This window comes from Strigops habroptila, chromosome 5, assembly GCF_004027225.2.
Source record: "Strigops habroptila isolate Jane chromosome 5, bStrHab1.2.pri, whole genome shotgun sequence".
Taxonomy (NCBI): Eukaryota; Metazoa; Chordata; class Aves; order Psittaciformes; family Psittacidae; genus Strigops; species Strigops habroptila.
In genome coordinates this window covers 58,026,688-58,054,480 of record NC_044281.2, presented here as the reverse complement: position 1 = coordinate 58,054,480, position 27,793 = coordinate 58,026,688, and the positions used below count along the sequence as shown (strand labels likewise).

The 27,793-nt window shown below is 42.3% G+C and overlaps 2 protein-coding genes across 2 annotated transcripts in view; both read right to left on the bottom strand.

The window, feature by feature from the left end:
- The window catches only part of XRCC5 (X-ray repair cross complementing 5), a 65,603-nt gene extending 53,279 nt beyond the window's left edge, over nucleotides 1-12,324 (bottom strand). Inside the window, exon 1 of the mRNA XM_030486412.1 lies at nucleotides 12,241-12,324. The gene's annotated coding sequence lies outside the window, so the exon portion shown is untranslated. The remainder of the gene's footprint in view (nucleotides 1-12,240) is intronic.
- Nucleotides 10,654-27,793, bottom strand: part of TMEM169 (transmembrane protein 169) — an 18,399-nt gene continuing 1,259 nt past the window's right edge. Inside the window, exons 2-3 of the mRNA XM_030486414.1 lie at nucleotides 16,165-16,599; nucleotides 10,654-14,674 (exon numbers count right to left, since the gene is read on the bottom strand). Coding sequence (XP_030342274.1) covers nucleotides 14,052-14,674; nucleotides 16,165-16,468 — 927 coding nt within the window. The 5' untranslated portion in view covers nucleotides 16,469-16,599 and the 3' untranslated portion in view covers nucleotides 10,654-14,051. The remainder of the gene's footprint in view (nucleotides 14,675-16,164; nucleotides 16,600-27,793) is intronic.

Genomic DNA, 27,793 nt, shown 5'->3' with positions numbered 1-27,793 from the left:
GCGCGGGGCGGGGCAGCGCCACCCAGCGGCGGGCGGCGGCGAGGGCGGGCCGTGACGGGACGCGGCCGCCTCGGCCATGAGCACGAGTTGGGCCGGGGCTGGTGCGGGGCGCAGAGGGGAAGCTGGGCTGGAACTGGCCCAGGTGGGTGAGAAGGAAGGGAGATGTGCGGTGAGCCCTCATATTTCTCCTCAGGTCATCACCCTCAGGTCATCTCGCAGGTTTGACTGTCCCTCGGAATTTGGCCGCAGGGTGAGCAGTGCGTAGCCAAGGACAAGCCTGGTGCGGGTGGACTGGGGTCCCTGAGGAGAGGCAGCAGCAGGGCAGGGCTTTGAGGCGAGTAAAGCCCTGCTGTCCTCTCCTGCCTCTGAGCACCTCCTGACTAACGCCATCTGCCACCCACCCCACGGGGACCATCCACCCTGGGCTCTCCAGCCTCCTCACAGCACCCAGGAGTCCTGCAGAAGAGGGAGCAGCCATTCCCCTTCACCACCAGGACAGACCTTTGGGCTGGAAGTGTCTGATAAAGCCACATTCTGCCCATGGATCAGCAGTGGGACAGGATTCTTTAGTTAAACATTGGCACAACACTAGCTGTCGCCCAGCACTAACAGCAGAGAGAATTTCTGAACTGCATTACATCCAGGCTCTTTGATGAAATGGAAACCTGCTGATTTTAAAAGTTCCAAGTATAATAGCTGCTGTGTATCACATGTATCTTGGCTCCTGTTGGATGTTAAATCATCAGCAGAGATGCATAGAGAATGGCAAATATGTCATCACATATATTGGGTACTTCTTGTTCTACAGTACCTTCCTTGTACCCTTTAAGAATATCATTACCAGTGTTCTTTATATTCTCAGCATATCTCAAAACCCACATTATAATCTATAATTATTCTCAAAACAGTGCAAAGTGGTGATACTAGTATAGCTACAAAAGAGTAAATCTCACATGAACATTCCAAAAACCTTGTACCAGAAGACTGTCCCTGCAAACACAAGTGTTTCCTTTTCATGCTGAGTGATGTCTGAAGACAAAAATCCACTTTCCCTCCTTACTACATCGCCATGCTTTGGGAATATTGGTAATTGAGGGATTCTCCCTTCAAAGCACTTTGCATATCAAAGGAGCAGAGCAGCTTGGCAATGTGACAAACATTTTATGGGAAACGGGTAGACAAAAAAAAAAAAGGCAGCAACTGTGAGAGAAAGCCATGCGTTGTCTTCCTGAATGTCTCTAAGGGGATTTCAGACTAATCAGCCAAGGAAATCAGGTCTGCTTATTGTTATTATTGTTCCTGATGTTATCTCAGTCCCTAGATGTGCTTGCCACATACCTAAAGCCTCCCATTGGGCTAGCAATCAGGCAATCCCCCACCTCAACTGATTTCTGACATAGCTTGCAGTCTAGGCATAAGGCAAAAAATGTGCACACACACACATATATAAATGGGAAAAAGAGAGAAACGAAAATTGATCAACTTCATCAGCAAAGGCTTTTCACACACCAGCAGAAAAGCATTTTGTAAGGCACTATAATAAATGAACATTCTATTTTTATGTCAGGGTTGGGAAGTAAAACCCTTCATAGTCCTCTCTGAATCCTAGATTTGACATAAAAGCTAAATCCCAGGCTTTGGCCCAAACTCTCATAGCTAGACCTGTAATTGCAAATATTACCCAGAGGACCTAACTTGGGCATGAACTTGGCTTTGCAGGAAGATTGGTGTGCCCAGCCCAGGTGTGGAGCCCTGTTCCCTTACAAAGTCTGAGTAAAACTAAAGATACCTGTAACCATGAAACTCCATGTGTGATCTTCCTATCCATTAGTTCTCAGTCTGGCACAAATGGGGTCTTAGCACTCTCACAGCAAAATACACATACAATAAACCAAAACATTCCCTCTTTGCACTTTTATGCTGCCAAACCTCCTCAGAGCTATTTCCACCATTCAAAAGAAAACTGGCTAATAATTTTGTAAAGAAACTTTAACCCCTATTTCCTTTCCTTTTGCAGGTCTGCACAGAGCTCCCCTATAGGTAGTCATCAGATGCAACTAATCAACTCCATCTGGGGGCACTGATGCTTCATTAGCTGAGAGTAAGGTTTGACGATCTTTGCTTGTAAATGCTTGCCAAAAGATGCTTGTGATTAATTGGCCATTTCCATTTTGTAGAATGTCAAATATATAAATAATGTGATGTCTCAGAGGACTCAGCATCCTGGGTGATCAGCTGTAATCTCATTTGCAACAAAGTGACTCAGACCTCCGTCCCAGTTGAGGTTCCCACTCATTGCTATTACTCCTTTTTTGGTTATTTATCTTCCCCTCAAAAAAACTAAGCCTGGATTAAATAAACATGCTCTTGGAAAGTAGCAATGAGGGGCCTGCCTTGTGCTTTACTCTATGCCTTTACAAGGCAGTAAGGAAAATGGCTTCCCCGGTTTGTTGCAAGAAGGAATGTATTACCCAGAGCATTGCAGCTGAGACCCAGCCGCTTATGGCTGCTCTGAGCAACTGCGAATGGCTTCGATGTAAAAGTAGAAAGATGACTTGGCCTTTCTCCCTCCTGGAGCAATTGCCTACAGGGTAAAATTTTGGATAAATGCCTCGTGGAAAGAGGAAAAACACTGTAGCCATCTGGGATCTTGCCCAATAGTTTTATTGAAATAGATACATGAAGCAGAACTGTCCACAGAAGAGTTAACTTCTCAATCATTACCTATTCTTTGCCTGAGTTTATACGTAGAGGTAGGCACTAATTGCAAACTGAGGAGTTATGAATTGAATTTCCTACAGAGATAATCAAAGCAGTGCAAGGACACTGTGACACCAATCAGCTTTGTATTTCTACCAGTACCAGCTTGGCAGCAAGCTGGAAGATGAAGTAGACAGGAAATTGGCACCCAAAGCAGTGCAGACTTAGAAGCACAGCTGTTAGTGTCTTTCTGCGTTGGGCTTCATGAGGTGTGCACAGTTGTCTTCTCCCAAGAGGTCTTTCCAAACACCTGCTTGCAAACTCATGCCAAAACTGTGGTGCAGACCAGCACTAGTATTTATTGTGTCTATTCAGTGATTGCTGATGGTCCTTCCCAAGAGATGCAAACCTAACACACAATCTTTACTTAGTTGCTTCTGCGGAATACACCTGCAGGGAAAAGATCTCAAACATAGGTTTCAGGCTCTAAAGCAAAACTGGAGTGTAAGTCCACAGAGCTTGTCCTCTGGCCATCTATGACTCATGAACACTTGGCACATTACAAATCTGGGCCTCTAATGAACTGAAAAATAATTTTAAAAACCTTCTGGGGATTTAACAGTTCCCATCTGTTGGTCTACCTGCTCTGTCCATTTTTGGTTTACATTGTGCAGTGAAAGGAAGTGAGTCTGCTAGGAAATAAGGAAATTACTGTGGTAGGAAAATCATAAAGCTAAATAGGAGGGATTATACCATCTTACCTTGCCTGAAAATACAGTTGAAAAGCATAGTAATCAGCGGTAATGAGCAAAAAGAGTGCATTGGCTCATGGTGTGTCCTGGCAAGCACATTCTAGCTCACGGGCTCCTGACTGTGGTAAATGGGTGCATCACAGCTGATACACAATCTACTTCAAAGCAGCACACCCACAACTCCTAGTCCTACACCACTGCAGAGGAGGCAGGGAACACTTCAGAAGTGGCTCCATACGTCCATCTGCACAGAGTTGAAAAACTCCTGTGTTCATAGTTCCTCTTCCAAAAGAAGGTATCACCACTGCTTTTCCTCCTCACTGCCCCCCACTCCAGCTGCTGAATTTACCACCTTCTCTTTTCCTCCAACTGCTCCCTTTCACTTCTCCAGACTATGCAGTTAACGCCCAGTTCTCAGGCAGAGTAAAACTTCCACTGGCTGCAGTACACCAGCAGCAGCCTTATTAAGTGAAAACACGAAGTCACAAGCCAGCTCTGTTTACAACCCCTTTTCCCAATGCCTTATTTACCTTTTTCACTCTATAACAGAGTCACACTGAGGATCATTTTTTCGTTGCATGCATGTACTGTCCTGCAGAATTGTTGCCCATCCAGTTGTTCTTCCACCTGCTGTTTGTTATTCCTGATGAACAGAATGACACATTTGTCTAACAAGTTGCATCATAGGTTTTTCCTCTTTCAGACCACTTATGAAATTTGCAATTTTTAAATTTTTTTTTTAGTTCTAATCTTCTCAGCCATTGTACTTGCCATCCCTCTCAGTTTGGTGCAATTTCCAGACTTCACAGACACGTTTTGTCTTCAGCCAAGTTACGAAGGAATAGTCCTCAGCCTGAGATAGCTACCCCAGGAATAACCACTAGATGCAGCTTTGTATATAACATTCTAGCTGCTTTTGTAGCTATTTTATCATAGGCTAAAACGTACAACAGCTTTCTAGCTTGCTTATGAGAATGTCATTTAAAACAGCATCAAAGACTTATTAAAATCAAGGTAAATAATTTCTATACAGAAAGCCTGTTTCTCACCAAAAAAAAAAAAAGTTGACTTGACACCATTTGTTCTTTAAAAAACAACCTGTTTTTCCTTTTACTTCTTATCTTATGAGCACCTATAAATGGTTTAATTGTTAGTGTAGCTTCCAGTAACTACAGCACAAATAGTCTGTATCTTCCCAACATCTTTACACTTCTTCCTCCCCTTTTTAAAAGTAGATGGTGTATTTGCAATCTCACCTAACTTTGCAAAGAAAATCACTAATGCTCTGAGATTGATTTAGACAGTTTTATATTTGCCTTGGATTAAATTCACCTGGCTCAGCTGATTTAAAAACCTCTCCATTGTTTAAGCACACTGACTTTTCCTAGTTTATCTCAAATCACATTTTGTTGCTGGGTCCAAAGGTTGCAGCCCAGCTAAAGCTCATGTAGTTGTCAGGAGAAGTCTATATAATGAAATTTCATCTTATTTCTTTACTGTGTTTTTCTTTAAGAAGTAAAGAGAACATTAAAGTTGCAGAAGTCCAACTCCAAAATGAAGGACATTCTGATATTGAAGTTTCTCATGCAACCTTGACCAAGTACTTCATGTCTATGGGTTATGATACAAGTTCAACTACAGGAGCAGGTACTTTTTTTAATATGTAATGTTAAAATGTACTCTTTTCAATATGTATTGGGATAAAATCAGGGCTGTGCACTAAAGGAGTCACAAGAATCTTGCCTCATTTGTTACAAAAATTGGGATACATAGAACAAACCAGGAAATTCTTATGGTTATGCTAACTGAATGACATTTTAAGAAGTAAATTCTCTGGTTTTGTTCAGCAGGTTGCCTGCATTCTGATTTACAAATTGGAACCCAAGTCTCTCACTAGTAGGCATTAGTTATGTGAGTTACGTTTTCCCAGTGCTCAGTTTGAGATAGTCAGATATGTGTAAGTGCTGAGCACTCACAGGTGTTCACGAAAGGAGCTTCACTTTCAACACAGAAAATACCTTATTATGCTAAATGTTCTGAAAAAAACCCCAGCAGTAAGGCATCTCATGGGTGCACTGAGACTTCACAGACATCTCTAGTCTTCAAAATCCTTGTGCCTTTATTGCCACATGTAAATATGTCAGCATTTATGTTACATGCTATTGCAGAAAAAAAAAAGTATTTATGTTAACTACTTACATGCTACAGTGACGTGTTACCAAGAGATTGCTTTGCACAGTCTGTGCAAGGGAGGGTTAGGGCCACACTTTGAAATATAAGGGCAAAACAAAATGCTGGAATGGCTTCTTATTAACTTCTTTCCCATGCGCACTATATAAACCTGGCACACCAGAGAAAAAATAGCATGAACTCCTATGATTGAAGATTACTTCGGATTGCATTCCCATACGGAACAGGGAAGGAGGGATTAACTTTCTATTACTATATTAAAATTTGGCATGATGTAAGTATTAACCATTGATCTTTCAAGGTATAGAGACTTCTTTGGATGCATTTCTAAGGCAGAAAAAAAAAACCACTGCAGTGGGCTTTATTCCCCGTTTTTCAGTTTCAGCCACTGGAGGGCAACATGATCCCAGTCACCTAGGCACAGGAAGCGCTACAGCCTGCAGAAATGGGTAGCGTGCACCCAGCAAGCACCACTACTGCAGAGGAATTTCACAATAAATTAGACAAAAACCAGAATTTATATATACTTTTACATTGCACTTTTTTGGTAAGGTAGATCTAAAAATTTCTTCCTACATCTAACATCTATTCATCTGGATTTCTGCTTAGGATGATGTTTTCATGAGTTCTAAATCTGTGGATTAGCCAAAGGATTTTTGACAGAGGTGATGTGAGGACCACTCAGCCTGGTATCACGAGAGGTGAAATATTTCCCCCTGCTAAGTAACTGAAAACCTGACACGTTTCTCTTCTTGAAATAGCTCTGGCAGACTTTTCTGGATTAGTTGTTAAATCCGTTACAACAAATGATTATTACATTTTAGAGGACTGTCAGCAGTGTAGGGTCTGATTTTTTCTAAGATTAATAGAAATAGTTTGGCCTAACTGAACTCCAGAGCACCTGGGTTCCTGGAGAGGACCAGAGAGTTCATGTCAGATATGCTTGCTTTGGGGAAAGCAACAGCCCAGCGAAGTGTTTGGAAAAAGTTAAAGCCAGTATTTTAGAAAGAAGTAACAAGTACAAAGTAGACATCAATAAAATGAAACAGCATCTTAGAAACTGGGGTGGAGGGAAATGCAGGCTGCATTATAGGACACAGCAAAACAACATTTTGCTCAGAAGTCTTGTATTGGCTGCTACAGTTTCAGGTTATGACAGAAGCAGAATCTCATCCATCTTGTTCTCCACATGCTCTTCATTTCACAGTCTCTGAACTGTGCAGTAAGTCTTTGTTTGCAGCCATTAGCAATCCAGCTGTGTTTTCAGCATCTTTGGAAAGCACTTTCATGCAGTAGGATTGTTCTGGACAAGCTAGCTAGAATAACTCACGGTGTGAAGGATTTGTTTTGTGGATGCACAAGGATAAGCCTTTAGTATCCTCCCCCCACCAGCACCATGCACATACATGTGTGTGTGCACACACACTGGCTAATAGTCCAGTTTAATCCCCACAGCACAGGATGTTGTTCCTTATCCATCCAACCAGCCTGCAGGAGGGGATAGAGAGAGTCTTCTGCTGCCAAACAAGGCTCTTTCTGAACTGGGAGACAGAATCCCGTTTTAAATCCCTATTTGTTTGCCTGCACCTGGAAGCAGATTGAAATCAGACTGAAAGGGTAGAAGTCTGGGTCTTTAGAGAAATATCAGCCTTAATGCATTTTAAAAATGGAGCATTGCAACATGGGGGATGGGACATCGTGTTTTAAAGCTTTTAATTCTTGCCAGTTCCCATTTTGTGCAGCTTTGAAGGACCAGGAGCAGTGTGAATGAGGGAGCTGCTATTTCAGGGGGACGAAGAAGGGATTAAGTGTGTTTCTTTGTGTAAATTGATGCTAACTTATGACACTAGCAGATACATGACAGGTGTTAGATGTAGAGTCAGGGGTAGAATAATTTCAAGATTTCTCTGTCAGTTATTTTTGTCAGGAATTCCTTGGAGGGAAGGGAGTCATCAAGATGACAGCTGCTGATTTCTGCAGGTCTTTTGTACTAGACAAGGCAGACATTCAGATTTTTACAACTTTCTATTGAAATAAATGGCAAATTTAACCATCAAAAGAGACTTGATTTTAGGGTGGAACTGGAGCCTCAGAGCAATCCTGCTGTTATTGTGTGCTGGCTGAAGACATCACCACCACATGAAACTTGCCTTATAGCCTGTTTCAATATTAGAGTTTATCACTTCAGCAGTGTGTAATTGCATTATAGAGGAGTAGTAGTATTACTAATGACCGCAGATGTCATTTAGCAATGACACTACATGTGCCTTGGGATGATACTACTTGCTATATTAAACTTTTTTTTTTTTACTACATGCAGTTACTAAGAACTATTTCTGCTCATTTCTTAAGTCACAGGGGAGCTCATTTGAATATATTAATGAAGGTTAAAATTGCTTGTATTTAATTCAGTATGCAACTTCTACATGGTTAAATTGTTAAAGAAAATCTTCATTATGATGGAAGGATATTCTAATAACTGCCTGTAATTATAAAGAGTGGCTCACTACAAATGATTTAAATACATTATAGAGAAAGACATTAGAAGCTGACACTTCTGTAGTTTAGGACAAGTAATGTATTTTAGAAAGAAAGACTGAATAAATGGCATGCTCCCTTTAGGCCAACTACCACAGGAGCTGTTGGATTCATGCCCAGCATTGACACTGTAAAAGCCATTCAGCTTGCTTATAATATTTGGGGTTGTCAGGATCTCAACTGAAGGTGGCTCAGATAACCAGGCTTGAATAAATTAAGCTATCTATGTGCTATGTCATAATGAGGCAGTTTACTGTTATTTTGTAGTAGAAACATTTGATTCACTTACCTTATCACTGTAGGAGCAGAAAGAAATTGATGTACATATGAAGATAGTCAAAGGCACCTTGAAATATATTGGTCTTAATAAACTGATGGAGAAACTTGTAATAAACCAAGCCCTGAGGGAACATGTTGTCTGGGAGGTGGGTTTTTATCCTATTTGCCAGGCAGAACATACTATCACATTCAATAGTTATTCTTTATCTTGTGAAATTAAATTTCCACCTGGAAGAAATGGTTGGGAAAAGGAGCCCTAAGATAGGGAAGTCACATCTGACCAGGATCTTTGTGTCTCAGAGGGCTCCAGGTCAAATTCATCCAATGCATACCGAATTTCAATGGAAACAAACCATAATGGATTTTAACTGCTCTGTTTCTGGCAGAAGGTTTTGTGTTTTAGCACATTAAAAGCAAGAGCATTTTTTTAACACAGGGACAAATGTATTGTTGGCCTGGCTCAGATGTTCTTCTTATTTTAATGCATTCTGACAGACTTCAGCTGTGTAATGATAAGAAATTAGGAAGACTGAAAGTAATGGAACCGGGTGACCAAGGGGGATCCATTAGAGCTTCTCATGCCTCATTTCTCTGGGCTGCTTGTTCACATGCAGTCACACCTCACCTGTTTATGTGACAGGATGCCTAGGGGGCTTTTTGAACCCCCTGGCAATTTACCCTAATCAAACACAAAATCACAAGCCCTTCCTTGTCTTTAAATGGTTGCCTGTCAGAAGAGAAATTATCCTCTAGTAGTGAAGGCAAGCAACCATGATGTCCCTTCTAATTTGCCAAATTAATTGAAAAGTTACATTTCCAAGTGGCTTAGCCTCTGCCTTTGCTTCAACCTCTCTCTCCTCAAGTTCCCATTTCCATACAGGGAATAAATTTGGATGGACTAATCTATTCAGAAATAAATCTGCCTTAATATTACTGTCTTATATCACATTGAAAAATCTTTAAGAAGCAGCAGGAAGGGCACTGGTCCAACAGATAATTCACTGCCTGGGACAAAAGGGGCTTGTATAAACTTTGAGCAAAATCGTGTCCATCATAGTGCAGGAATGTGGGCTGTGCATCCTTATTTTCTCTCTTTAATGCTAGTGTAATTGCAGGCTTCAGTGTGCAAGAGCAGACTGTAGTGGTTTTCTTAACTACTGTTGCAGCTTCAAAAAGGTATCCATGGGGTTGGCCACATGGATCCATGGAGCAGCCCCTGCTGATAGAGTGACGAATTGCAGAATCCCAGCCTCAGGATTCAAAGCACTGGCCCGAATCGCAGTTCACACTGTCGTCGTTTCAGCTCTTGGAGAAACTGAATGGGATGGGTAAGTCAGCGGGCAGAATTAGCCTACTGGTGAAATACTTGACACAGTCCTACAGGTGTGTTTTGCCTGGTGCAAAGGTCTTCAATAGCAGTCCTTCCCACTGCCAACCATTATATTTTAAAATTATTACTTTGTACCTCAAAAGGTGAGACTGGAAAGGCTTATAAGCTAATTCTCTGTGTCCGCTTCCTCCATCCCACCCTGCCATACCAGCAAGCTGGGTGTCCTTCACCAGGTTCTTCACTGCAGGTGGGAAGTCCTCAGGGTACATCCACCATGCAGGGAATCCTGTTCCCTTGCCAATGTTTGCAGCAAGCATCACACAATAAGCAACTGGTATTTCCAACTACTGTGTTGGATGTGGCACTACCAGTTGGAGGAAATCACCTGCAGGTAGCCTTTCAGCTCTAAGAGTGATTCTCCTTTGACTTATTAGAGACATGCCTGGAGTACTAAAGGGTTATAAGAAATCTTCCCAGCACAGCTGTAAATAGCAGCTGAAAGTCAAAGACACACAGACCGTATTTGCAGAGTTAAATATACTTCCTATTTTGGTATAGAAGTGTGTCCCTCCCTCCCGATCCTTGAAGCTAAAGCCAAACAGATACTCCTGAGTGAAATTAAATTAAAAAGTTTTTCATTTGTGCACTATGAAGTAAAACCAAAGAAGAACCCAGAGCCAAGAGATATGGCAGTTCTGAATAGGCAAAGGTTAATAAGAGGTAAAACTGAGACCAATTTTAGCCACACTTTAAAGTGAGTCTTCGAAGTTAATGACTTTTAATCAATTATCAGTATGAGATGACTGTGTCCATCCCACAGCACCATTTTTAACACAAAATCAAGCAGAAGCATGAAAGCAACACTCTTCTAAAGCCACATACATCTTTATTCTCCACCCAGGCCAGCAAGGATGGGAAAAGAGAATGCAATTAAAAGTAACAATCAGCAAACACACACTACCTTTACTTAAAAAAAACCCCAACCCATCCAGACTAGAGCAGCCAGAAACATACTCAACATCAGAATAACTGGAATTCCCTGCAGTTTGACAGTGGTACATAAGCAAAAGTTACTTGTGAGTTTCTGAAAGCAAGGGTAGAACAAGACAAAAACTTGTGCTTTTTTCTATTACAACAATTGATAATGATTATATATTTTGCAGCAGGGAAACCGCTTCAGAGGATAATGGGCAAGAGAGAAAACAAAGCTATCCAGAGCTGTTTTGAGAAAAGTTGGAATAAATCTTTTACAAATAGCACCAGAACTAACCCCAAGCTTAAACTAGTCCCCACCAAAATCAGTGTCAGAATACCTTGACATCAGCAGGAGCAGAGGCAAGCTTGGTTAAGCGTAAAGAAGTAGAAGACACACAATGGATTGTTCCAGTATATCCCCAAAAAGGTGGCCTCCAAACCCAGAAGCATAGCTGCCATGGCGAGGGAGGGTACTACAACTTCTCTGACACTTACTTTGAGTCTACATAGCAGTAAGAGGCACAGATTTGGTTTTGTCTCCACTCTGGCAGGCTGTTTGCAATCCTGAAAGCAAATCCTGCAGCTCAGCAGACATTTCACATGGCTGTATTCTGTAATGAGCTAGTATTTATCATTCAAGCCCTCTGTAAGCTGAAGACTCTTTGTGCTACTGACCCCAGCCTTTCGTCTAGCCTTGAACAGCTGCTGTTTGACAGTGACAGCTGAATTGGGTTTTCTCCCTCTGCAGCAATGCACATTTGCCAGCCATCCTTCCCCCAAATCCACTTGTTTGCTGCATGTTGGGGCCAAGATACACAATCCACTCCTTTCATGCCAGCAGTGTCCCTCTAGGCAAAGCGTGAGAACACTTGACAACGGGCCTTCCTTCTCATTAATGCTTGTTAAGAATCGCTTCTTCCCACCCTCTGGCCATGTGGGAGCCTGTGATTTTCATGTGGAAGAGTATTAAGTAGAGTGGCTGTGCTGGGTCACTACAAACTGCTAGCACGGGCATGACTGATCCTCAGTTTCTCTATTAATTCAGAGGCATATCAAGCCTGATTGAAACATGTGAAAGGCATTTCACTGCTTGAACTGGTCCCAGGCACACATCAGCTTCTTTGAACCCCACTGAATTACCTGCCACTAAGTTGGGGTCTATTTTATGTTGGGTTTTTTTGTTTTGTTTTGTGGGTGTTTTTTTCTGGAAGTTGGTCATTGCTTTTAAAGATTTGGCCAGTGAAAACTGAAAGCTGCATATCAGGAGGCAGCAAACACAGTCTGGCTGTACGTGTCCCCAGGGAGCACCTCTGTTTTGCCAGTAAAGTGTGGGGCCAAACCTGCTCTTGATATTTAGCTATTCATTATTGGCTATAACTATTCATACTGCTAATCCTCAAGACAGCGCTAAGAGCCTGCTCTGGCTGGACCTCCCAGAAGGGGACAGATCAAGGGTGTAGCAGGGACTTTACTTACTTCTGTGTCAGGCCTAGAGGATCAGACAGACTTGTTTAGACATCACCAGTTCCCAGATGTCCTAACCAGGACGGTCAGTCAGTGTAGTCTTGAGCTCATCCTTGGAATACAACACAAAGCATTAGTTCCTGTGAAACCCAGCTTCTGAATGCTTCTCTACCATCCTAAAACTAGAGCAGCTCTGCCTTTGGTAGGGAGACTGGGGAAGTGAAGCACCTGTACAGACATGAGTGACTGTGCAGCCTGACTGCACACTATGAATTCTCTACCTACACACATGCAAATGGTGGGCTCCTCTGGGTTGGGGCTGAGCCAAACTTTCTAGCAGCACCAGCTGAACTGGAGCACTCAGAAAATTAATCATGTTTCAGATGTGTAATTCAGTCCCCATTAGAGTCTATTATACCTCTCTCATTTTCCTCATGTCCTCCTTAGGCCCCAGTAGAAAATGAACTTTTCTGCTAGTCATTGTTTTAAAGAGACAATTAAAATTTCTCCAGCCTATGGTGGCCACCTCAGCCTGGCCTGGGAGCCCACTAAGATGCCATGCAACATCCCAAAGGAGGGAAACTAATTATGAAAATGAGCCATGAGAAGAGGAGGATGTATAATCCATTGCTCTTCCAATAATTACCCAGGAAGTATGTGGGGGGTGCAGATTTCCAGAGCTGAGGCACTAATGTGTTTGCAGTGGCACTAAGAGACACGGTCTCAGGGATGCCCCTGTTCTGAAAGGGAAGGTCCAGCAGCTCTTCCATAAGAGCAACTTGAAAGAGAGAACAACTGTTTCAGTGACACCTTCCTATCCCAAGCACCTTCAACATGTGATATGGTTTAGTGGTGGTCTTGGCAGTTCTGGGGTAATGGTTTGACTTGATGATCTTAAAGGTCTTTTCCAACCTAGCTGATTCATGATTCTAACCCCACCTACCTAAATAGAGGTGCTTCCAGCCCACACCTGCATTGCAGTGACATGGAAACTAATTGATTACCCTTCCTCAGAGCAGGTGTTTCTGCATACAACTGCATACAACTCCCATAGCCTATTCTTCCCTAGCAGGGCACCTATCAAGAAATCAAATGTATCCTAAGCACCTATCTGTGCACCTGGGGGTGCTTGGCGACAGGCCGGTCAGGTCCCCATGCACCACATTACAAAGCAAGCCCTTCCATCATGCAATGGGTGTGTTTCAGTGTAGAGTTCATGTGCCTTTCTTGGAAGCTGTGCTGTCCTCTCCCAGAGAAAAGCCAGGTCTTTTTGCGCTCTGACAGTGTCTAAGCAGTTACCCTACCTGGAATGTTTGCTGCACTTGTTGGAAGGACTGAAAAAGGACCTTTTGTAGGAAAATTGCAGGAACATCACATGATTTGCAATTTAGCCTTCACCTTTGAATGGGTTCTTATCTCCTGAAGTTTATCTCCTGAGTATGGACTTCTTTTCATGGGGTCAACGGGTCACTGTTATGTCCTACTCCTGAAAAAGAAAGCCTAACTTTACAGAAGTGAATTTTTCAGCATGTCTCTCTGCTGTGCCACAAACAGCCTGAGCACCACAGAGCTGGATTTTCTCACCATTCCTAGAAGTTGTAATTAGCTAAAACAGATGGCAAATCCTTGGAGAGCCATGCACTTCCCCACCCAGACCACGTGAAACTAGCACACTTGCATTCTGTGACATTTAAAGAGCACTCCCAGCCCAATATTTTTTTCATTAAGTTTGTGTTTATATATATATATATATATAAAAATTCAGCATGTTATTTTTTAGATGAAAACCACTTATGACCAAAATAGTCAGTCAGGACAAAGGCTCAGACTGCCGAGGTCTCAACCCCCTGTGCAGAGCTCTTGCCAGAGAGACTACCTGAGATATTATCAGAATCTAGCAGCTCGACAATGCTGTATGGAGAACAATCTTCCAAACCTAGCTTGCTGCAGAGCCAGCCACAGAAGCCCTTCTCCATATCCCTGACAGCATGCCACCAGTACCCAAAGGACCATGCTACCTGGGCCACAGCCGAGTACAGGCCTAGGGAAAAAGACACAACCATAATTATAATTGGGTAGAAGATGATCAGAAAGGGACAAAAGGTGATTTTGTGCCAGAAGGTCCTCTCTTCATTGTACACCAAGAAGATGTTATACCATGTAATGGTTCCATAGTAAAATGAAACCACAAAAGACACTACAAAAATGATGGGAAAGCAAATGATGGTCCAGAGGACGATGTGGGGTCCTCTGTCTAGCCCAACATCACATTTCTTCTTCTTCTCAGGTACGTCCTCTTTAGGAGGTTCCTTTGACTTAGCCAGTTCCTGCAGCTCTTTGTCCGTTAGTGTGACATGGATGTCCACCATCTGACCCTTCTTCTTTCCCCTGGTGATTGTTCCCGTCAAGGTCACATATCGGCTGTCTAAAGGCATGTTCCAGACACCTACAAACACAGATAAACTCATCTACATTAGATTTATCGTGTAAATCCCCAACGACCCCAAAGACAATTAGATAATGCATATGGAGTAATAGTTAGATTTTTAAAAGATGGAATGCAAGAAGCAATGCAGTATAAGGAAGATTACCACAGAAGAAAATGGAAGAAGAGCTAATGAGGGAGAAGACAAGAATTCTAGATGACAGAAATCACAAGGAAGAAGACTCCAGCATCTGCACTAGGGAAAATGTGTGAAGGGAAAGTGCTGCAGGAGTAAATGAGAAAGAGATGAGATGGAGTGAATGAATGAAAAATGGTATGCCTATTTTCTCTGGTACCCTCATACATTTATTCCTGAACACTGTGGACACTTGGGGTGAATTAGATAAATATGACTAAAACTTCTGTTCTGGAACAAGCACATCCACACATGGAGTTATAATTGAATAGCTAATATTTCACTTTACATCTGCACTGTGTCTCAATCCAAAATGATTTTCAAAGTCTAGAAAAAACATGAAAATTCTCTTATAATTATATTTGCATTTTAAGGCATCAACAACAATACCAAAAAGGAAAGTGTTGGGATGTGTGTTAAAGTCACAAACAGACTGCCTTGGCTTCCAAGTGACATTGATTTAGGATGGTCCCTTCAGTAGTACTAGCCATAAACTCTTTCATGGGGCTAAAATATGCTTCTTCCTGGTCTTATTTCTGACTGGCTCAGGAGGAGATCTTCAGAGGCTGTTAAAGGGAGGCTGAGCAGTTTGAAGTGGCCCACAAAAATAAGAAGGCAGCAGGTAAGTCCTGAGGATAGAGATTGGGGTCATGGGAGAGTCTGGTGCAGCCGATGGATCCGGGATATGTATTCACATTTACGCCTCTCTGAGTCTGCACTGCTGTTTCACAAAAGGATTAGCCATAGGACCTGCCTCCCACACTTCTTCCCTACAAGGGGTCCAGGACAGACACCAGAAGTGAAAGTTGCTCCAACATGCCCCACGATGACCTTGCCAAGTAATCACTCTTAATGAGGAAGCTGTGCTTCTGCAAACAGAAGGCAACAGCAAATCCTAGATAATGAGTAAAACTCCCTATCATGGGTAGAGCCACTAAATCCATCTGCTTCCATCCTTTCACTTAACAGGCAGTTGTTTTAGGCATGGAGAGAGGCTTGATCACAGTATCATTGGGTTAAAGGATGCTCAGGACTTTTCTGGATCAACTCCCATTAGCACATACATTTAAAACAAAGAGTGCAGCAACAACCAATGAATTGCAGGAGACAACGAATTGCAATGAATTGCAGGAGACAACCCAGCTCAGGCCATAATGCTTTTTATTTCAGAACATTTTCATGTATGAACTCAAGCTCTCCTTGCCTGCAGACTTGGGGGCAAGAGGTTTGGTCCCACAGTCACTTCCATTTGACCTTAGTGCATGCTGGCATCAAAAAAAGTTTACGGAAAGTGGGTGCTCCCAGGAATACATACCATCTGCCATCGACTGACCCAGGAACTTGGAGCCTTCCTCAGAGCCCCTCTCCCCTCCTTCTTCATCTGCCTGTTCTTCTTCCACCTTATTCTCATTCTCTGACCGATACACTATTATTGACTCAGGACGGGACTCTTTCTTCTTCTTTTTCCTCCGGTCCACAGTAGCTTCCCCATCAAAAGTGACAGTGGTTGCTACAGCCCTTCTCGTGGAGCTGTAGCGAGGACTTTGGCTTCCAGACTTGCTCTCTTTCTGCATGGTCTCCTCCATCCCACTGCTGCTCTCAAGCACCTCACTTGGCATTTTGCAGCAGTTGTTTCCAATTTAACAGCTCCTGCACTTAGAAGTCATTGATCAGACAACAGTGCCAAGGATTCTTTGTTTTGATAAGATGTCCCACTGCTGACATCCAAACTATGCACTCCATTCCCAGCCTAAAATGAGAAAGAAGGCTGAAACAGTGTCTTTTTCTTATCAAGCAGAAAAAAATGGCAGAATTTTCCTATAAAAGGTTACTTCCAACTGGTTTAAATGTCATCTGAAGATCCTTACTACTGTCCTGAACATCAACTTTTATTACATGGATATGTGTTTTGTGATATCACCTAATCCTGATTCCCATGTTCCAATTTTAAATATAACAAACCAAAGCTACTGGAAAAGGAAAGAGTATTAACATTTATAAGAAGAGATTAAACAAGCACAGCTTACTGGGTGAATTTAACATTCCTCTGCAATGCTGGAACTAAAAAGAAGACAATAGTTTTGGCCTACATGCATGAGAATGAAGAAATGAAACCACAGACGAAAAAGAAGTTGACTGATTTAAAGGACTTGCCTAGATGAGAGACAACTCCAGCAAGAAGTTATCTGAGCTCATCCTGCATTACAACTATGTTAGTGCCAGCCTTTCTCATTTTGAGTGTCTTTTGATCTACTGACCATTGCAAGGATATTACGAAAAGTAACCAAATGATGTCAAAATGAATGATGGTTCAAACCATACCAGTTTAGCATTATGTAGTGCTGGCAAACCTTAAAAATACAGCATATACAGTGGATTTAAAGCAAAAGATGACTTCACTGGAGAGGGAATTGGAAACCACAGCAAAATTTTCTGATTGTGCTGGGAAAACAACTCAAATCTTCACAAATAATTTTAACAAATATAAGGGCTCAGTTTTTACTCTTGATTTAACAGCAATATCCAGTGACACTGTTATCCATGGGAAAGCTGTGTAAGTAAAAGACATATAATTAAGCATGCACCAAGGCAGACAAATCCTTCTGCATGAACATGGAAGATGCAGGATTAAGGGTTCTCAGATTTCACAGCATCTAAGAAACTGACTGTGCCAAGTATCCATAAAGTATTTAGGTACAAATTTGAATACACTGAATAATGTTTTAACAACTCTTAAGAGCTCTGTTGAACATTTACATGAACATTTATATTTAAAAGAATGCATGTGACCAATAATTAAGCTTCTACCTAGTATCTGAGTCATCTCTTTAAGAGGAAACTAAGAAACACAGTTATCATAATTTGTAGCCCACGCAGTGCTAGGGAAATTTTTTAACAGATGCTAGAAAAAAGTTGAGCATTTTTAGATTTGGCAGTATGGTCCTGGTCTTCCCACAAATATAAGATTTTGGTGGCTTGTTTTGAAATCCAACCGTGGGTCCTGAAGAAGCTGCTGAATGAAGTTGCTAAGCCATTGTCCATCATATTTGAAAAATCATCATATTTGAAAAATCATGGCAGTCAGGTGAAGTTCCCAAAGGCTGGAAAAAGGGAAATATAACCCCCATTTTCAAGGGGTAATGGGTTTAAACTTAAACAGGGGAAGTTCAGGTTAGATCTAAGGAAGAAGTTCTTTACTGTGAGGGTGGTGAGGCACTGGAATGGGTTGACCAAAGAAGTGGTAAATGCTCCATCCCTGGCAGTGTTCAAGGCCAGGCTGGACAGAGCCTTGGGCAACATGGTCTAGTGCGAGGTGTCCCTGCCCATGGCAGGGGGATTGGAACTAGATGATCTTAAGGTCCTTTCCAACCCTAACCATTCCATGATTCTATGATTCTATGAAATTTTCTGCATAACTGTAGATCAACTATTTATGCCTCCTACACTCACACATACACAACTTCTAATTGTATCTCTTTAACACGTAAGACTGTGGGCAGTTGGTTCTATGTGGCTTTGAAGAACTCAACAATTTAGATTATTTTTTGCAATACAGAAAATAAATTTTCCCTGGGGACCAGAAGACACATAAAAATGGAATTCAGAAAAGTCAACCCTGTTTAGATTGCCATCTCAGTTTATACTTGCCATGCAAAAATATACACCTAAATTTGCAGACAAATTGGAAAACAGGTCAGTGTCAATGTTGCAGTGTCAACTGTTGCACTTTAGAGCAACTTGGTTTAAATATTCCACTGTTGATCAAGGGAAGTAAAAACAAAGAGGAGCAATGATGGTGAATGCCATAGTCTGGTGTACCAAATGTGATTCATTGTGGGGGTTATTTGAGATCACTGCCTGTGCATTCCCCTTCCATTCCAAAGACCAATCTCAGCAGAGAATGGAGCGAAAACAAGAGGGGTATTTTTCCCAGTGAAGTCTGGGCCTCTGGAAAAAGCATCTCATCACCTCCACCCCACCCCCCCCAAAAAAAAAACCCAAACCAAACCACATAAAAGAGCTAATGAGAAGCAATTCCTCAATACAGTTCTTGTGCCTTGTCTGCCTGAGGAATGTGGCCTTTACATCTGTTTGGAAGCAGTGTGCAGACAGGCAGTTTTCCATATACTGTAGTATAAAAGAGGAATGGCATATGCAAGAAACTTCACTGTGAAATCTAATGCTTTGTTTTCCACTCCCCCCTTTTAACTCTAAAGCAAACCATCCACTGACTTCAAAGATAGCAAGCTCTGGCTCTTAACACATTAACATTGGCAGGACTCTTCACATCCATTGGATTCATGTAAGCTTTTGTTCAGTGTTTTTAAAAAATGCCTTTATGGGGAAATGGAATAAATTTATTCTATGGAATAAACTCGCTCTTTGTAATAAATCCATCTAGGAGGTACAATAGGCTCTGACATTGATTCTCTGAGAATCGGCAATAAAACTTCATGTTTTGCATCAATAATCCTAAAATCACTTGATTGAGCCTAATGAGCCCCTGAGACAACAGTGAGATTCCTCTCCTAGAGGTGGTGAAAAGAAAACAGGCCTGGAGCCACAGAAGCCAAAAGCATCATTGCTGGGATGATCTACTGAAAGTCTGGAGACATGGAAGTTGATTTCGTATTAGATTCCAAAGGTCACGGCTGTAGTTCCACACTCAGTCTCTACTGCCTTGAAAAGGGGATGATTTGCCAGTAACATTTAAAAATAACACAAAACTACAGGCAGAGATTTGGGTTGGGCTTTTCTTCCTTAGAGTTTATTCAGCTGTGACCTTGGTTAAACTCACAATAGATAAATTAATATCAGTTCTCAGTGTGATGCCAAAGCTTAAAAGAGTATATCAAGCTTGACTATGTAAGGAGGAGCAAGTTAATGTCACTTTTGAATCTGTCACAGATAGGCACTGGAAATCTGCATCCAGTTCCTGTGCTCACTGGTCAGGCAGGATGTTGATTAATGACCAGAAGACCCCTACGATCCCCGAGTTATTTTGCTATGTCTGACGATCCCACCCTCACTACAGCAGCTTCTGCCACTGTGAATTACCACCAGGACTAGAAAGAAACGCCTCAACAGTAGGGTTATCAAGGGGTGGCAGTTCGGAGTTTTCTCTTGCTCCTCAGCTGAGAAGAGGGAATGGGCAATGCAGGGACAAACCCCTAAGCAGCACTGTTGCTGTGGCTCGGTCAGAGCCTTTAGGATAAGGAAGTGAAGGAGCCCAGATTATTCTGTTTAAGCACAAGGAGGTAAAATCTGATGTCAGTCTGTCTACATCAGAAACGAAAACATGGTGAAGGAGATGCCTCTGATGCAGCAGAGGAGGATGCAGTAAGATAAGAAGCTGAAAGATACAAATACAGGGCAGATGTTAGGTAGGTGTTTAAACAAAGTGGGTAGGTGTCATTTGATATACGCCACAGAGGGCTGTGGAGAACTGTCCATCACTAGAAACTTGCAAATCTGGACTGGGTATCTTGCCAGCAGTTTGGTAACCAGTATTTCAGCAGAAGAGGTATTAACATGGAGAAGTCCTCTGGCTTGTATTAGGGAGCAGTCAGATTGAAAGATCACAAAGATACCTCCTGATATTAAGCCTGCTTTCACAGTAGATGTTTATTCTTTTCTCATCTGCTTCTGCCAATGGAGCAGCTGGGAATACCCTCTGCCACCTGGTCCAGACCTGAACACAGCACTTTGAAACACCACCATCAGCTCCACGTCCCACAAGGGATGCTGGTGAATCAAACAGGTTCAAGCCCCAGTCCCATTTTTCCTGGGAATATTTTCTCTGTAGGTGCAAACAAAAAATGGGCTCTTGCAGAAATCACAGCAGTGTACGCAGAGTTTATTTTTTCTCTCTTCCTTTTATGTCCTGTAAGAACAAGACGAGCCCTCAGCACCACACAGCTGTCCACAGCACCAACTCTTTCAGACATACACCTCGATCTTCACTCCTTAAAAGCCTTGCTGTGGAGCTGAAGCATGACAATTGCTGTGCATCTAATACTAGTGATGTCTCCCATGTTGGGAGCACAGAGGCAAGCAGGAATCTAGTAATGGTCCATAGGAGGGAAGGAAAAGAAATGGTCACATTTCAGAGATAGCTGGGAGCAGTTTATTAGCCAAACAATTTGTTATTAATCTCCATGTGAAAACAGATGGAGAACCCTGAGGCGGCGGCTCTGCAAAAACACTCTGTAGAGGAATTTTTAGCAGCACAGTCTTCCGTTACTATGCAGGAAAGCTACTGCTGCTTACGCTTCCCATGACAATATTACTCTTTGACACACAAAACAGGAGCCTAAAAGCTTGGCCTTGCACCGTTTAGGTCAAAGGAAGTTTTTTCCATTGGTTTTCATGGCTTGATCCTGCTGCTAACAGAGAAATTATCTGGTTTGAATGCAGACAGGAAGGAAGAGTCTTCCCACAAACTAAAAAAAAATCCTTGATCTTAAATCCCTGCTACAGTGCAAGTAACCTTTTTATGAGTGCTCAGAGCAGACATGAGAGGAAAAAACATAGACAGTAAGCAGTGAGGAGCATCAATTTTTATTTTAATAGTCACATAAAATGCACAACACGTAAGAAGAACTAGCACTGTCTCTTCACTACATGATGTGGGGATTATCTGCAGAAACAAAAAACAACCTGTGCCTTAGAAGCATTGTGAGTTACCCAGAAGGGGAAAGGGATAACGGAAATACACTCCAGAGGCACACCTTAAGAGAGAGCTCCCCAGCCATGGATCCTCTTTTGCCTGCTCCTTTTACTCCATAGCCTCCCCATCCCCAATCCCTGCTTCACCCAACCCCGCATCTGATTTTGTGCATGGGGATGTGTATGTTTCTGAGGATGTACATTGCCCAAAGGATTATTTCCAATCCCTAGTATTTTTAAAGGGGTTATCTGCTGGCAGGTTGTACACATGAAAAACAGATGGTAGCAGATGCATCCAGCAGTTTAGGACAGATTTGTCTGTTGCCAGCCAACCATGTTACGAAAAAAGGCACTGGTCTAATGCAGGACATGCAGGCCCAGACCCTAGAAAAACATGTCACAAGACCTGTGTAAGAAAGCCCATTTAATTCAGACCTTATGCTGGGAGAGGGCCAAACAGTAGGGCTCCCTCAACACCTCAATACCTAAATGACTCCACATGATCTTTCACATATACGTCCTCACCATACCCTGCTGAAACAGAGGACAACATCTGTCTCCTCTTCTATTCATGGTGAAACAGTTCAAACTGGATTTCACAGCTACTTGAATGCAGCAAAAAACCCCTCAAAGCTGTGATGAATAACACGTTAGGAGGCGAGGCAAGAACAGCCCCTCCCTATCATACTATGGTCTGTGCAGCTGGAGGTGAGCTTGCAGAGTGATTTATCTCACTGAAAATAAGACTTCTGCATTTTAAAAGAAAATAAAATGTTATTTTCAGCCAGATGCATTTCCTCACCACGTTCACCATGCAGCTACCCCTGGAGGAAAGAATGTCTAAGGAGGGGGAGAAAAACTATTCCTCATAGCAGTGCCCACTGCGAGGCTTCATGAAGTGTCTGTATAACAACAGCAACAGGCACAAAGAGAAACATCTGCCTATGCCATCCCAGCAAGGCAGGAGAAAGCAAACAGTAAAGCTCATAGCTCACACCTGTCTTTCCCTCCCTGCTTAATCCACAAGCTTCAAAGTACTTTCATTTGTTGGAGAGAGAGTCAAGAAAAAAGACCATGCTCTGTGCATCCAAGCAAAAGTAGACCTCAGGGACTACTTTTTGGACTGTCAAAAGCAGAGGATGGCACTGTGCACCAGAATAGAGGAGATAATGCAGTAAGATGGTTCATGTCACCAAAAAACTTCATGGGTGTTTGCTAATGGAGACCCCACCTCATGTGTTCCCCTGAGAAGCAGAGGTTGCTAAAAGCTCAAACTAAAGGCTAAGGGAGGAGCAGGCAGGCAGCACAGTCCCACATTTGCACAGTCCTTGCGATTTATCACTAACTAGCTCTTGTCTGTCGGCAGGTGGCATTAGCGCCAGTCTGCCTCACGGTGCTGAGCAGCTTCTGGATCTATCCCACTGGCCCACCTATGTTGGCCAGCACAGGTAGAGTATCACTGAAGCTGCAGCAAGACTAGACTTGCTTGGGTGTGGATTAAGGGCTCACCGGCTCCCGCTGCCACACTGGGCGGCTCAAGCCCCTTGCTCTCCCTGTGTCTTTCCATGAGACACACAAACGCTTGCTGACAGTAATCTATGGATACAGCCAAAACAACCGCGAAAAAAAAGTAGTGGAGAGAGGCGTTCCAAAGTATCACTAAAATGTTTCTGGATGACATTTTCAAAGGATTTTTTAAAAGTCAAGGACATTTTATAAGTATTGGTTTTATGAATCAGTTATTTTTATTTTCCTCTGCTGTTCCGTAACTTTTCTAAATGTCACAGATTAATAACTACTGTGCAGATCGGTATTACTGAAGGCTGGAAAACAGCATACAAGAATAGCTGCGCATTTCTATTTTATATTAAATTAAATGCCTGACTTTCTGCATACAAACTTTTTCAAAATCCCCAAACTGTACTGGTCTACCTTTTTTTAGAGCAAAAGTCCGAACTGCTGTCTCTCCCTCCCCTCCCTACTTCTTTGACCGGACTGCTAGAAAAAAAGAGAAATTGAGACAAAGGACACAAAGCTTCGCACTGCCTCCACAGGGATGAGATCTGTTTCTTTATATTTATTATACTATGCTAAAAATGTCAATGAATGGCACTTGCACATTAGCCTTTAAAGAGAACCAAGGCTTTAAAAGGAGAATGACTTGGAAATGGAGGTTGGTTTAATATCTTCAAAGCAAACCAAGTGGTTTAGATATGAATCTTGAATAAAGTCAACAGAAGTCCCTATATCTTGTAGGAAAAAGATCTCAATGATAAAGTGGAGACAGCATGTTCCCCTGTTCCGCTGCTCTACCCCTCACTTCTTCATTAGCCAAAGCAGGCCATCCTGCACCTTGAACAGCAGGTGCCCATTGTAATTCCCACCCTGTCCACCAGGTCACTGGTGGGTTACACTGTACAATAGGAACAGTCAAAAGCAGCCAGTCCCACCAACTTGAGCACAGCATCCTGCCTCCATTGCAGTGCCCTTAAGCCAGAATCAAGTGTTGCATCTATTTTTATTGATATAATACCTGATTTATCCTCAAGTTTGAAGGCTTGATATTAAATGTGATGGGAAGATGCACTAGGGGCTTGTTGCACGCATCAAACCTGTGTTGTGCCTCCTCTAGGCATCCAAGTAGATGTCTACATCCAAGTAGATGCCAAGGAGACAGTAACAACAGAGTAAGCATATAGTACATTAAAACAGAGTTTTCAGCCCCTCACCTCTCTTTCCAGAGTTCAGAGAAAACACCTTCTAAACACACACGCGCAACTAAGAAACTGGGAGTTGCTATGGCTGAAGACTGTAGAGCTATGAAGCACCAGTGGTGGGTGTGAAGCCCTTGTGCTAACACAAGACAACACAGTCCAAGCTAGAGACCTGGCGGGAAGGTGAATTCAGTGAAGGATTGCAAGACCTCTCTCTCCTTTTCTTAGGAAATCATGCAGTGCTCTCACCAGGATGTTTTAATGCATGCTGGACTCTTGTCTGACCTTTACAATACCTAAAAACTAGGACTCTGTGTTGGCACCTCAGGATCTTTTTCCATCCCTTGATACTCAAAAGATCCCTGACTCTCTCATTCTCCTCTTCTTTCCTGCCCTGCTCTCTGCTGGCAAGATCAAGCACCCCCAGTGATTTGCTCAGACAAAATGAGGAGAGACCACACAGAGAATTACCTGAAACTAGAGAGCAAGAAGTTGCAGCCATGCAGCCCAGTGGAAAACACAGTCAATTGTAAATCCAGTCTGGAAAGTATTATCTGAAAAATACAACCACCAAATTACATCCTGTGGTTCTTATTTAGACAAGATATTTGAGGGCTTCAGATCAGAGCTTTTCCAGACTTACACCTGGCTGCAGCCCAGGAGTTGCTCATGAGCCAAACTGCACAGAGGGAGAACTAGAAGATTCCCCTGGGAGTGATTCAGGATTGCTTAATGCATTGCACAGTAAATATACTCTAAGATATTTAGACAGTATCTCCAAGCAGCAGGAATTAGTTGGCTCAAGGGACTCTTGATCTGGTACAAGTACAGACACAGATCCATGATGCCAGGGTATTAAAAATGCAGCACTTTCAATTGCAGACAAGTGAATGCTTCAGTTTTATTAGTATGGTATTAGCAGGGTGTGCAATTACAAATAAGATCTGCCTACATATCAGTTTCAAACTGTTTGATGCTGATATTCTACATCTTCCACCACTACGAACTCTGCTTTGAATGGGGTATCTGTCTTCAGTAGCACCTTTTTTCTAATCACTGAAATGAAATTCCTAGGGATGATGATGAAAGGTTGGAAAATCCTAATTATCTCCTATTTTGACTAAAATCCCCCAGGAAACTAGTGAGAGTAAAGTACCCTTCCAGAGGAGCATTCCCTAAAGAGATGAACCAACCAGAGAGCCTTGACCATCAGCTGGGGCTGGCCAGGAGGCATTCTGTCACAGAAACCAGAAGCCACAAAACAAAAAGGAACTTAGATGCTGGTGAGATATGATGAAAGGAAAAACAGCCACAGGGGAGAATGCACAGTTAGGAAGTGAAAGTAGCAGGGATTTCCAAAGAGGCCTTCCGCATAATCACACAGAAAGGTCCAGAAAGGTAAGGAAACAGATATACCCATTTTCATTTGGTTTTGGCTCAATTCAGGCATTTCTTGTAATAGGTATGCGAGGTGGGGAGAAATCATTATTGTCACACTTTGTGCAATTTCGTATCCCATAGAAAAGATATGAACCTGAAGCATCCATAAGAGTAGGGTTCTGGGAAAGCAGAGGTGGCTGGAGTGCAAGCCTGATTTTTTCTGAAGGCTAACTAGCAGAAACCCTCTGTCAGAAATCATCTTTGGCATTAAAGTTATTTCTGGCACTGGGATGCTTTTATTTAAATCTCCTCTACTCACCTGGTAAGACTGCTGGCCCCAGGGATACCTCTCCTGGGGTTTGGATCCCACAGAGGTTTCTCTCCTGTTTGGAGCAATCTGTTTTCTCACGTCAGGCTGGTATTTAACAACTCTGAGACCTTTCCCTTGTCAACATGGATTACAAACTATGGGAGGGCATGGATGCCCTGAAGGACAACAGGCTATAAGGAGTTACTGCAGTACATAACACTGCCAGGGTTTTTAAAGCATGGCAGCATACTGGACTGGCAGATGTCATCAGCTGAATAGCTGAGCCATAGGCTGGCAAAGCACAAAATCAGCTTTTGACAAAAAGTAGCCTTTTCCGAAAATCCAGAGTTCCCTATTAATCACAACAAATTGAACTAGTTCATTCAAAGCCAAGACACACTCTGAGAGCTGTCAAAACCAGGAAATCTAGTTTTTCCCCTTTTTATTTTATAAATAAAAAAGTAGATGTTGAAGAATGACATGTGCTAATCCCACAAATCTGAAGGAGTTGACAACTGGAAAAAAAAAACTATTGATGAATTCTTTCCCACAACAACATGTCATTTTGATTCTTGAATGGTTAATGTTTTAAGTGATAGATATACCAAAAGGGGGAAGGGGGGGGGATATCAGGTGCTTTTAACTTCAAAAAATGAAAATTAAGACTCTGAGGCTTTAAATGCAGATTTATTTTCTTCCAAATGCAAGCTGACACATACTGAGTAAATAAATAAATAAATCAGCTGTCTAATCAGACAGTTTCCTAACATATAAAAATTAAGAATCTGAACATTGAGTTTACAGAATAACATAAATATGTAAGAAGAGCCTTCTGCTTACTGAATTTACCACTACGGCTGCGTGTAGTGACAGAACAACATGTTTTAATGCTACCAATAAAAGAAAATGAACATTCCTTTGCGAATAAGAAAGCACAAAATTAGGAGAAGATTAAAATTGATTTTAGTTAGTAAGATTTTCTTCTTTTCAGCTTAAATAATTTTGAACTTCAACCACTGTAGTAAAATCAAGTCACACAAGGGTACACTTTGAATCCTCGGTCCAAAGGCAACCCACATGACAGCAAGCCATTCCCTTGCTGAAACACCTGTGAGCACTGGTTATCTCAGCCCTGTTCTTTGTGTATAGATTTTGTACCAGAAGGGGCTACCCTCCATTGAATGCCCAGAAATGGATGTCTTCTTTTCTCGCCTCCTTGCTCTTCAGTCTTTATGCCTTTCCCTTTTCTCCTCCCACCCATCACTCACAGAACCTTTACTCGTGTGCAGCCCCTTACTCATGGCATTTCTATGGCTATTGAGAAATACCAAAAACCAAGCAACTTATCTATGATTCTGTTCTAATAGGGAAGAAAAATAATTTGCCAGAGCTCTCTAGGAAGAACACTGAAATCAAGCAAGTCCTATGAGCAGAGAAGCCCACTGGATTTCCCTTGGTGACTTGCAGCTCAGTTGGGATGGCAGGCAGGTTGGAATATGAAGATCTAGTTCACTAGCACAGATAAGTGCTTCTCCCTGGGATTAATTAATGATCACTGTGATACAGCCTAAGATATGTAGGGCAGCCAGAGACAGTTAATGGGGATCTGTGGAGTCTATAAATTGTGGCAGATAATTGGGCGGGGGGGGGGGAGAAATCTTGCAGGGTCGCCCACAGTGCTTTACATTTTGCCTCCAGAAAGTAATACCATGCTCTAAAATATTAAGGTATTCTGCAAATATTAACCCACCTGGAAGGCAACTTTGTCTAATGATTGCCTCACTGGCCTAAGTCACTATGCAGAAGTCCATTCCTGTCTTATCACCCTTTGCTGAATGAGTCTGGACACACTGTCAACTTCTCCATGCCTC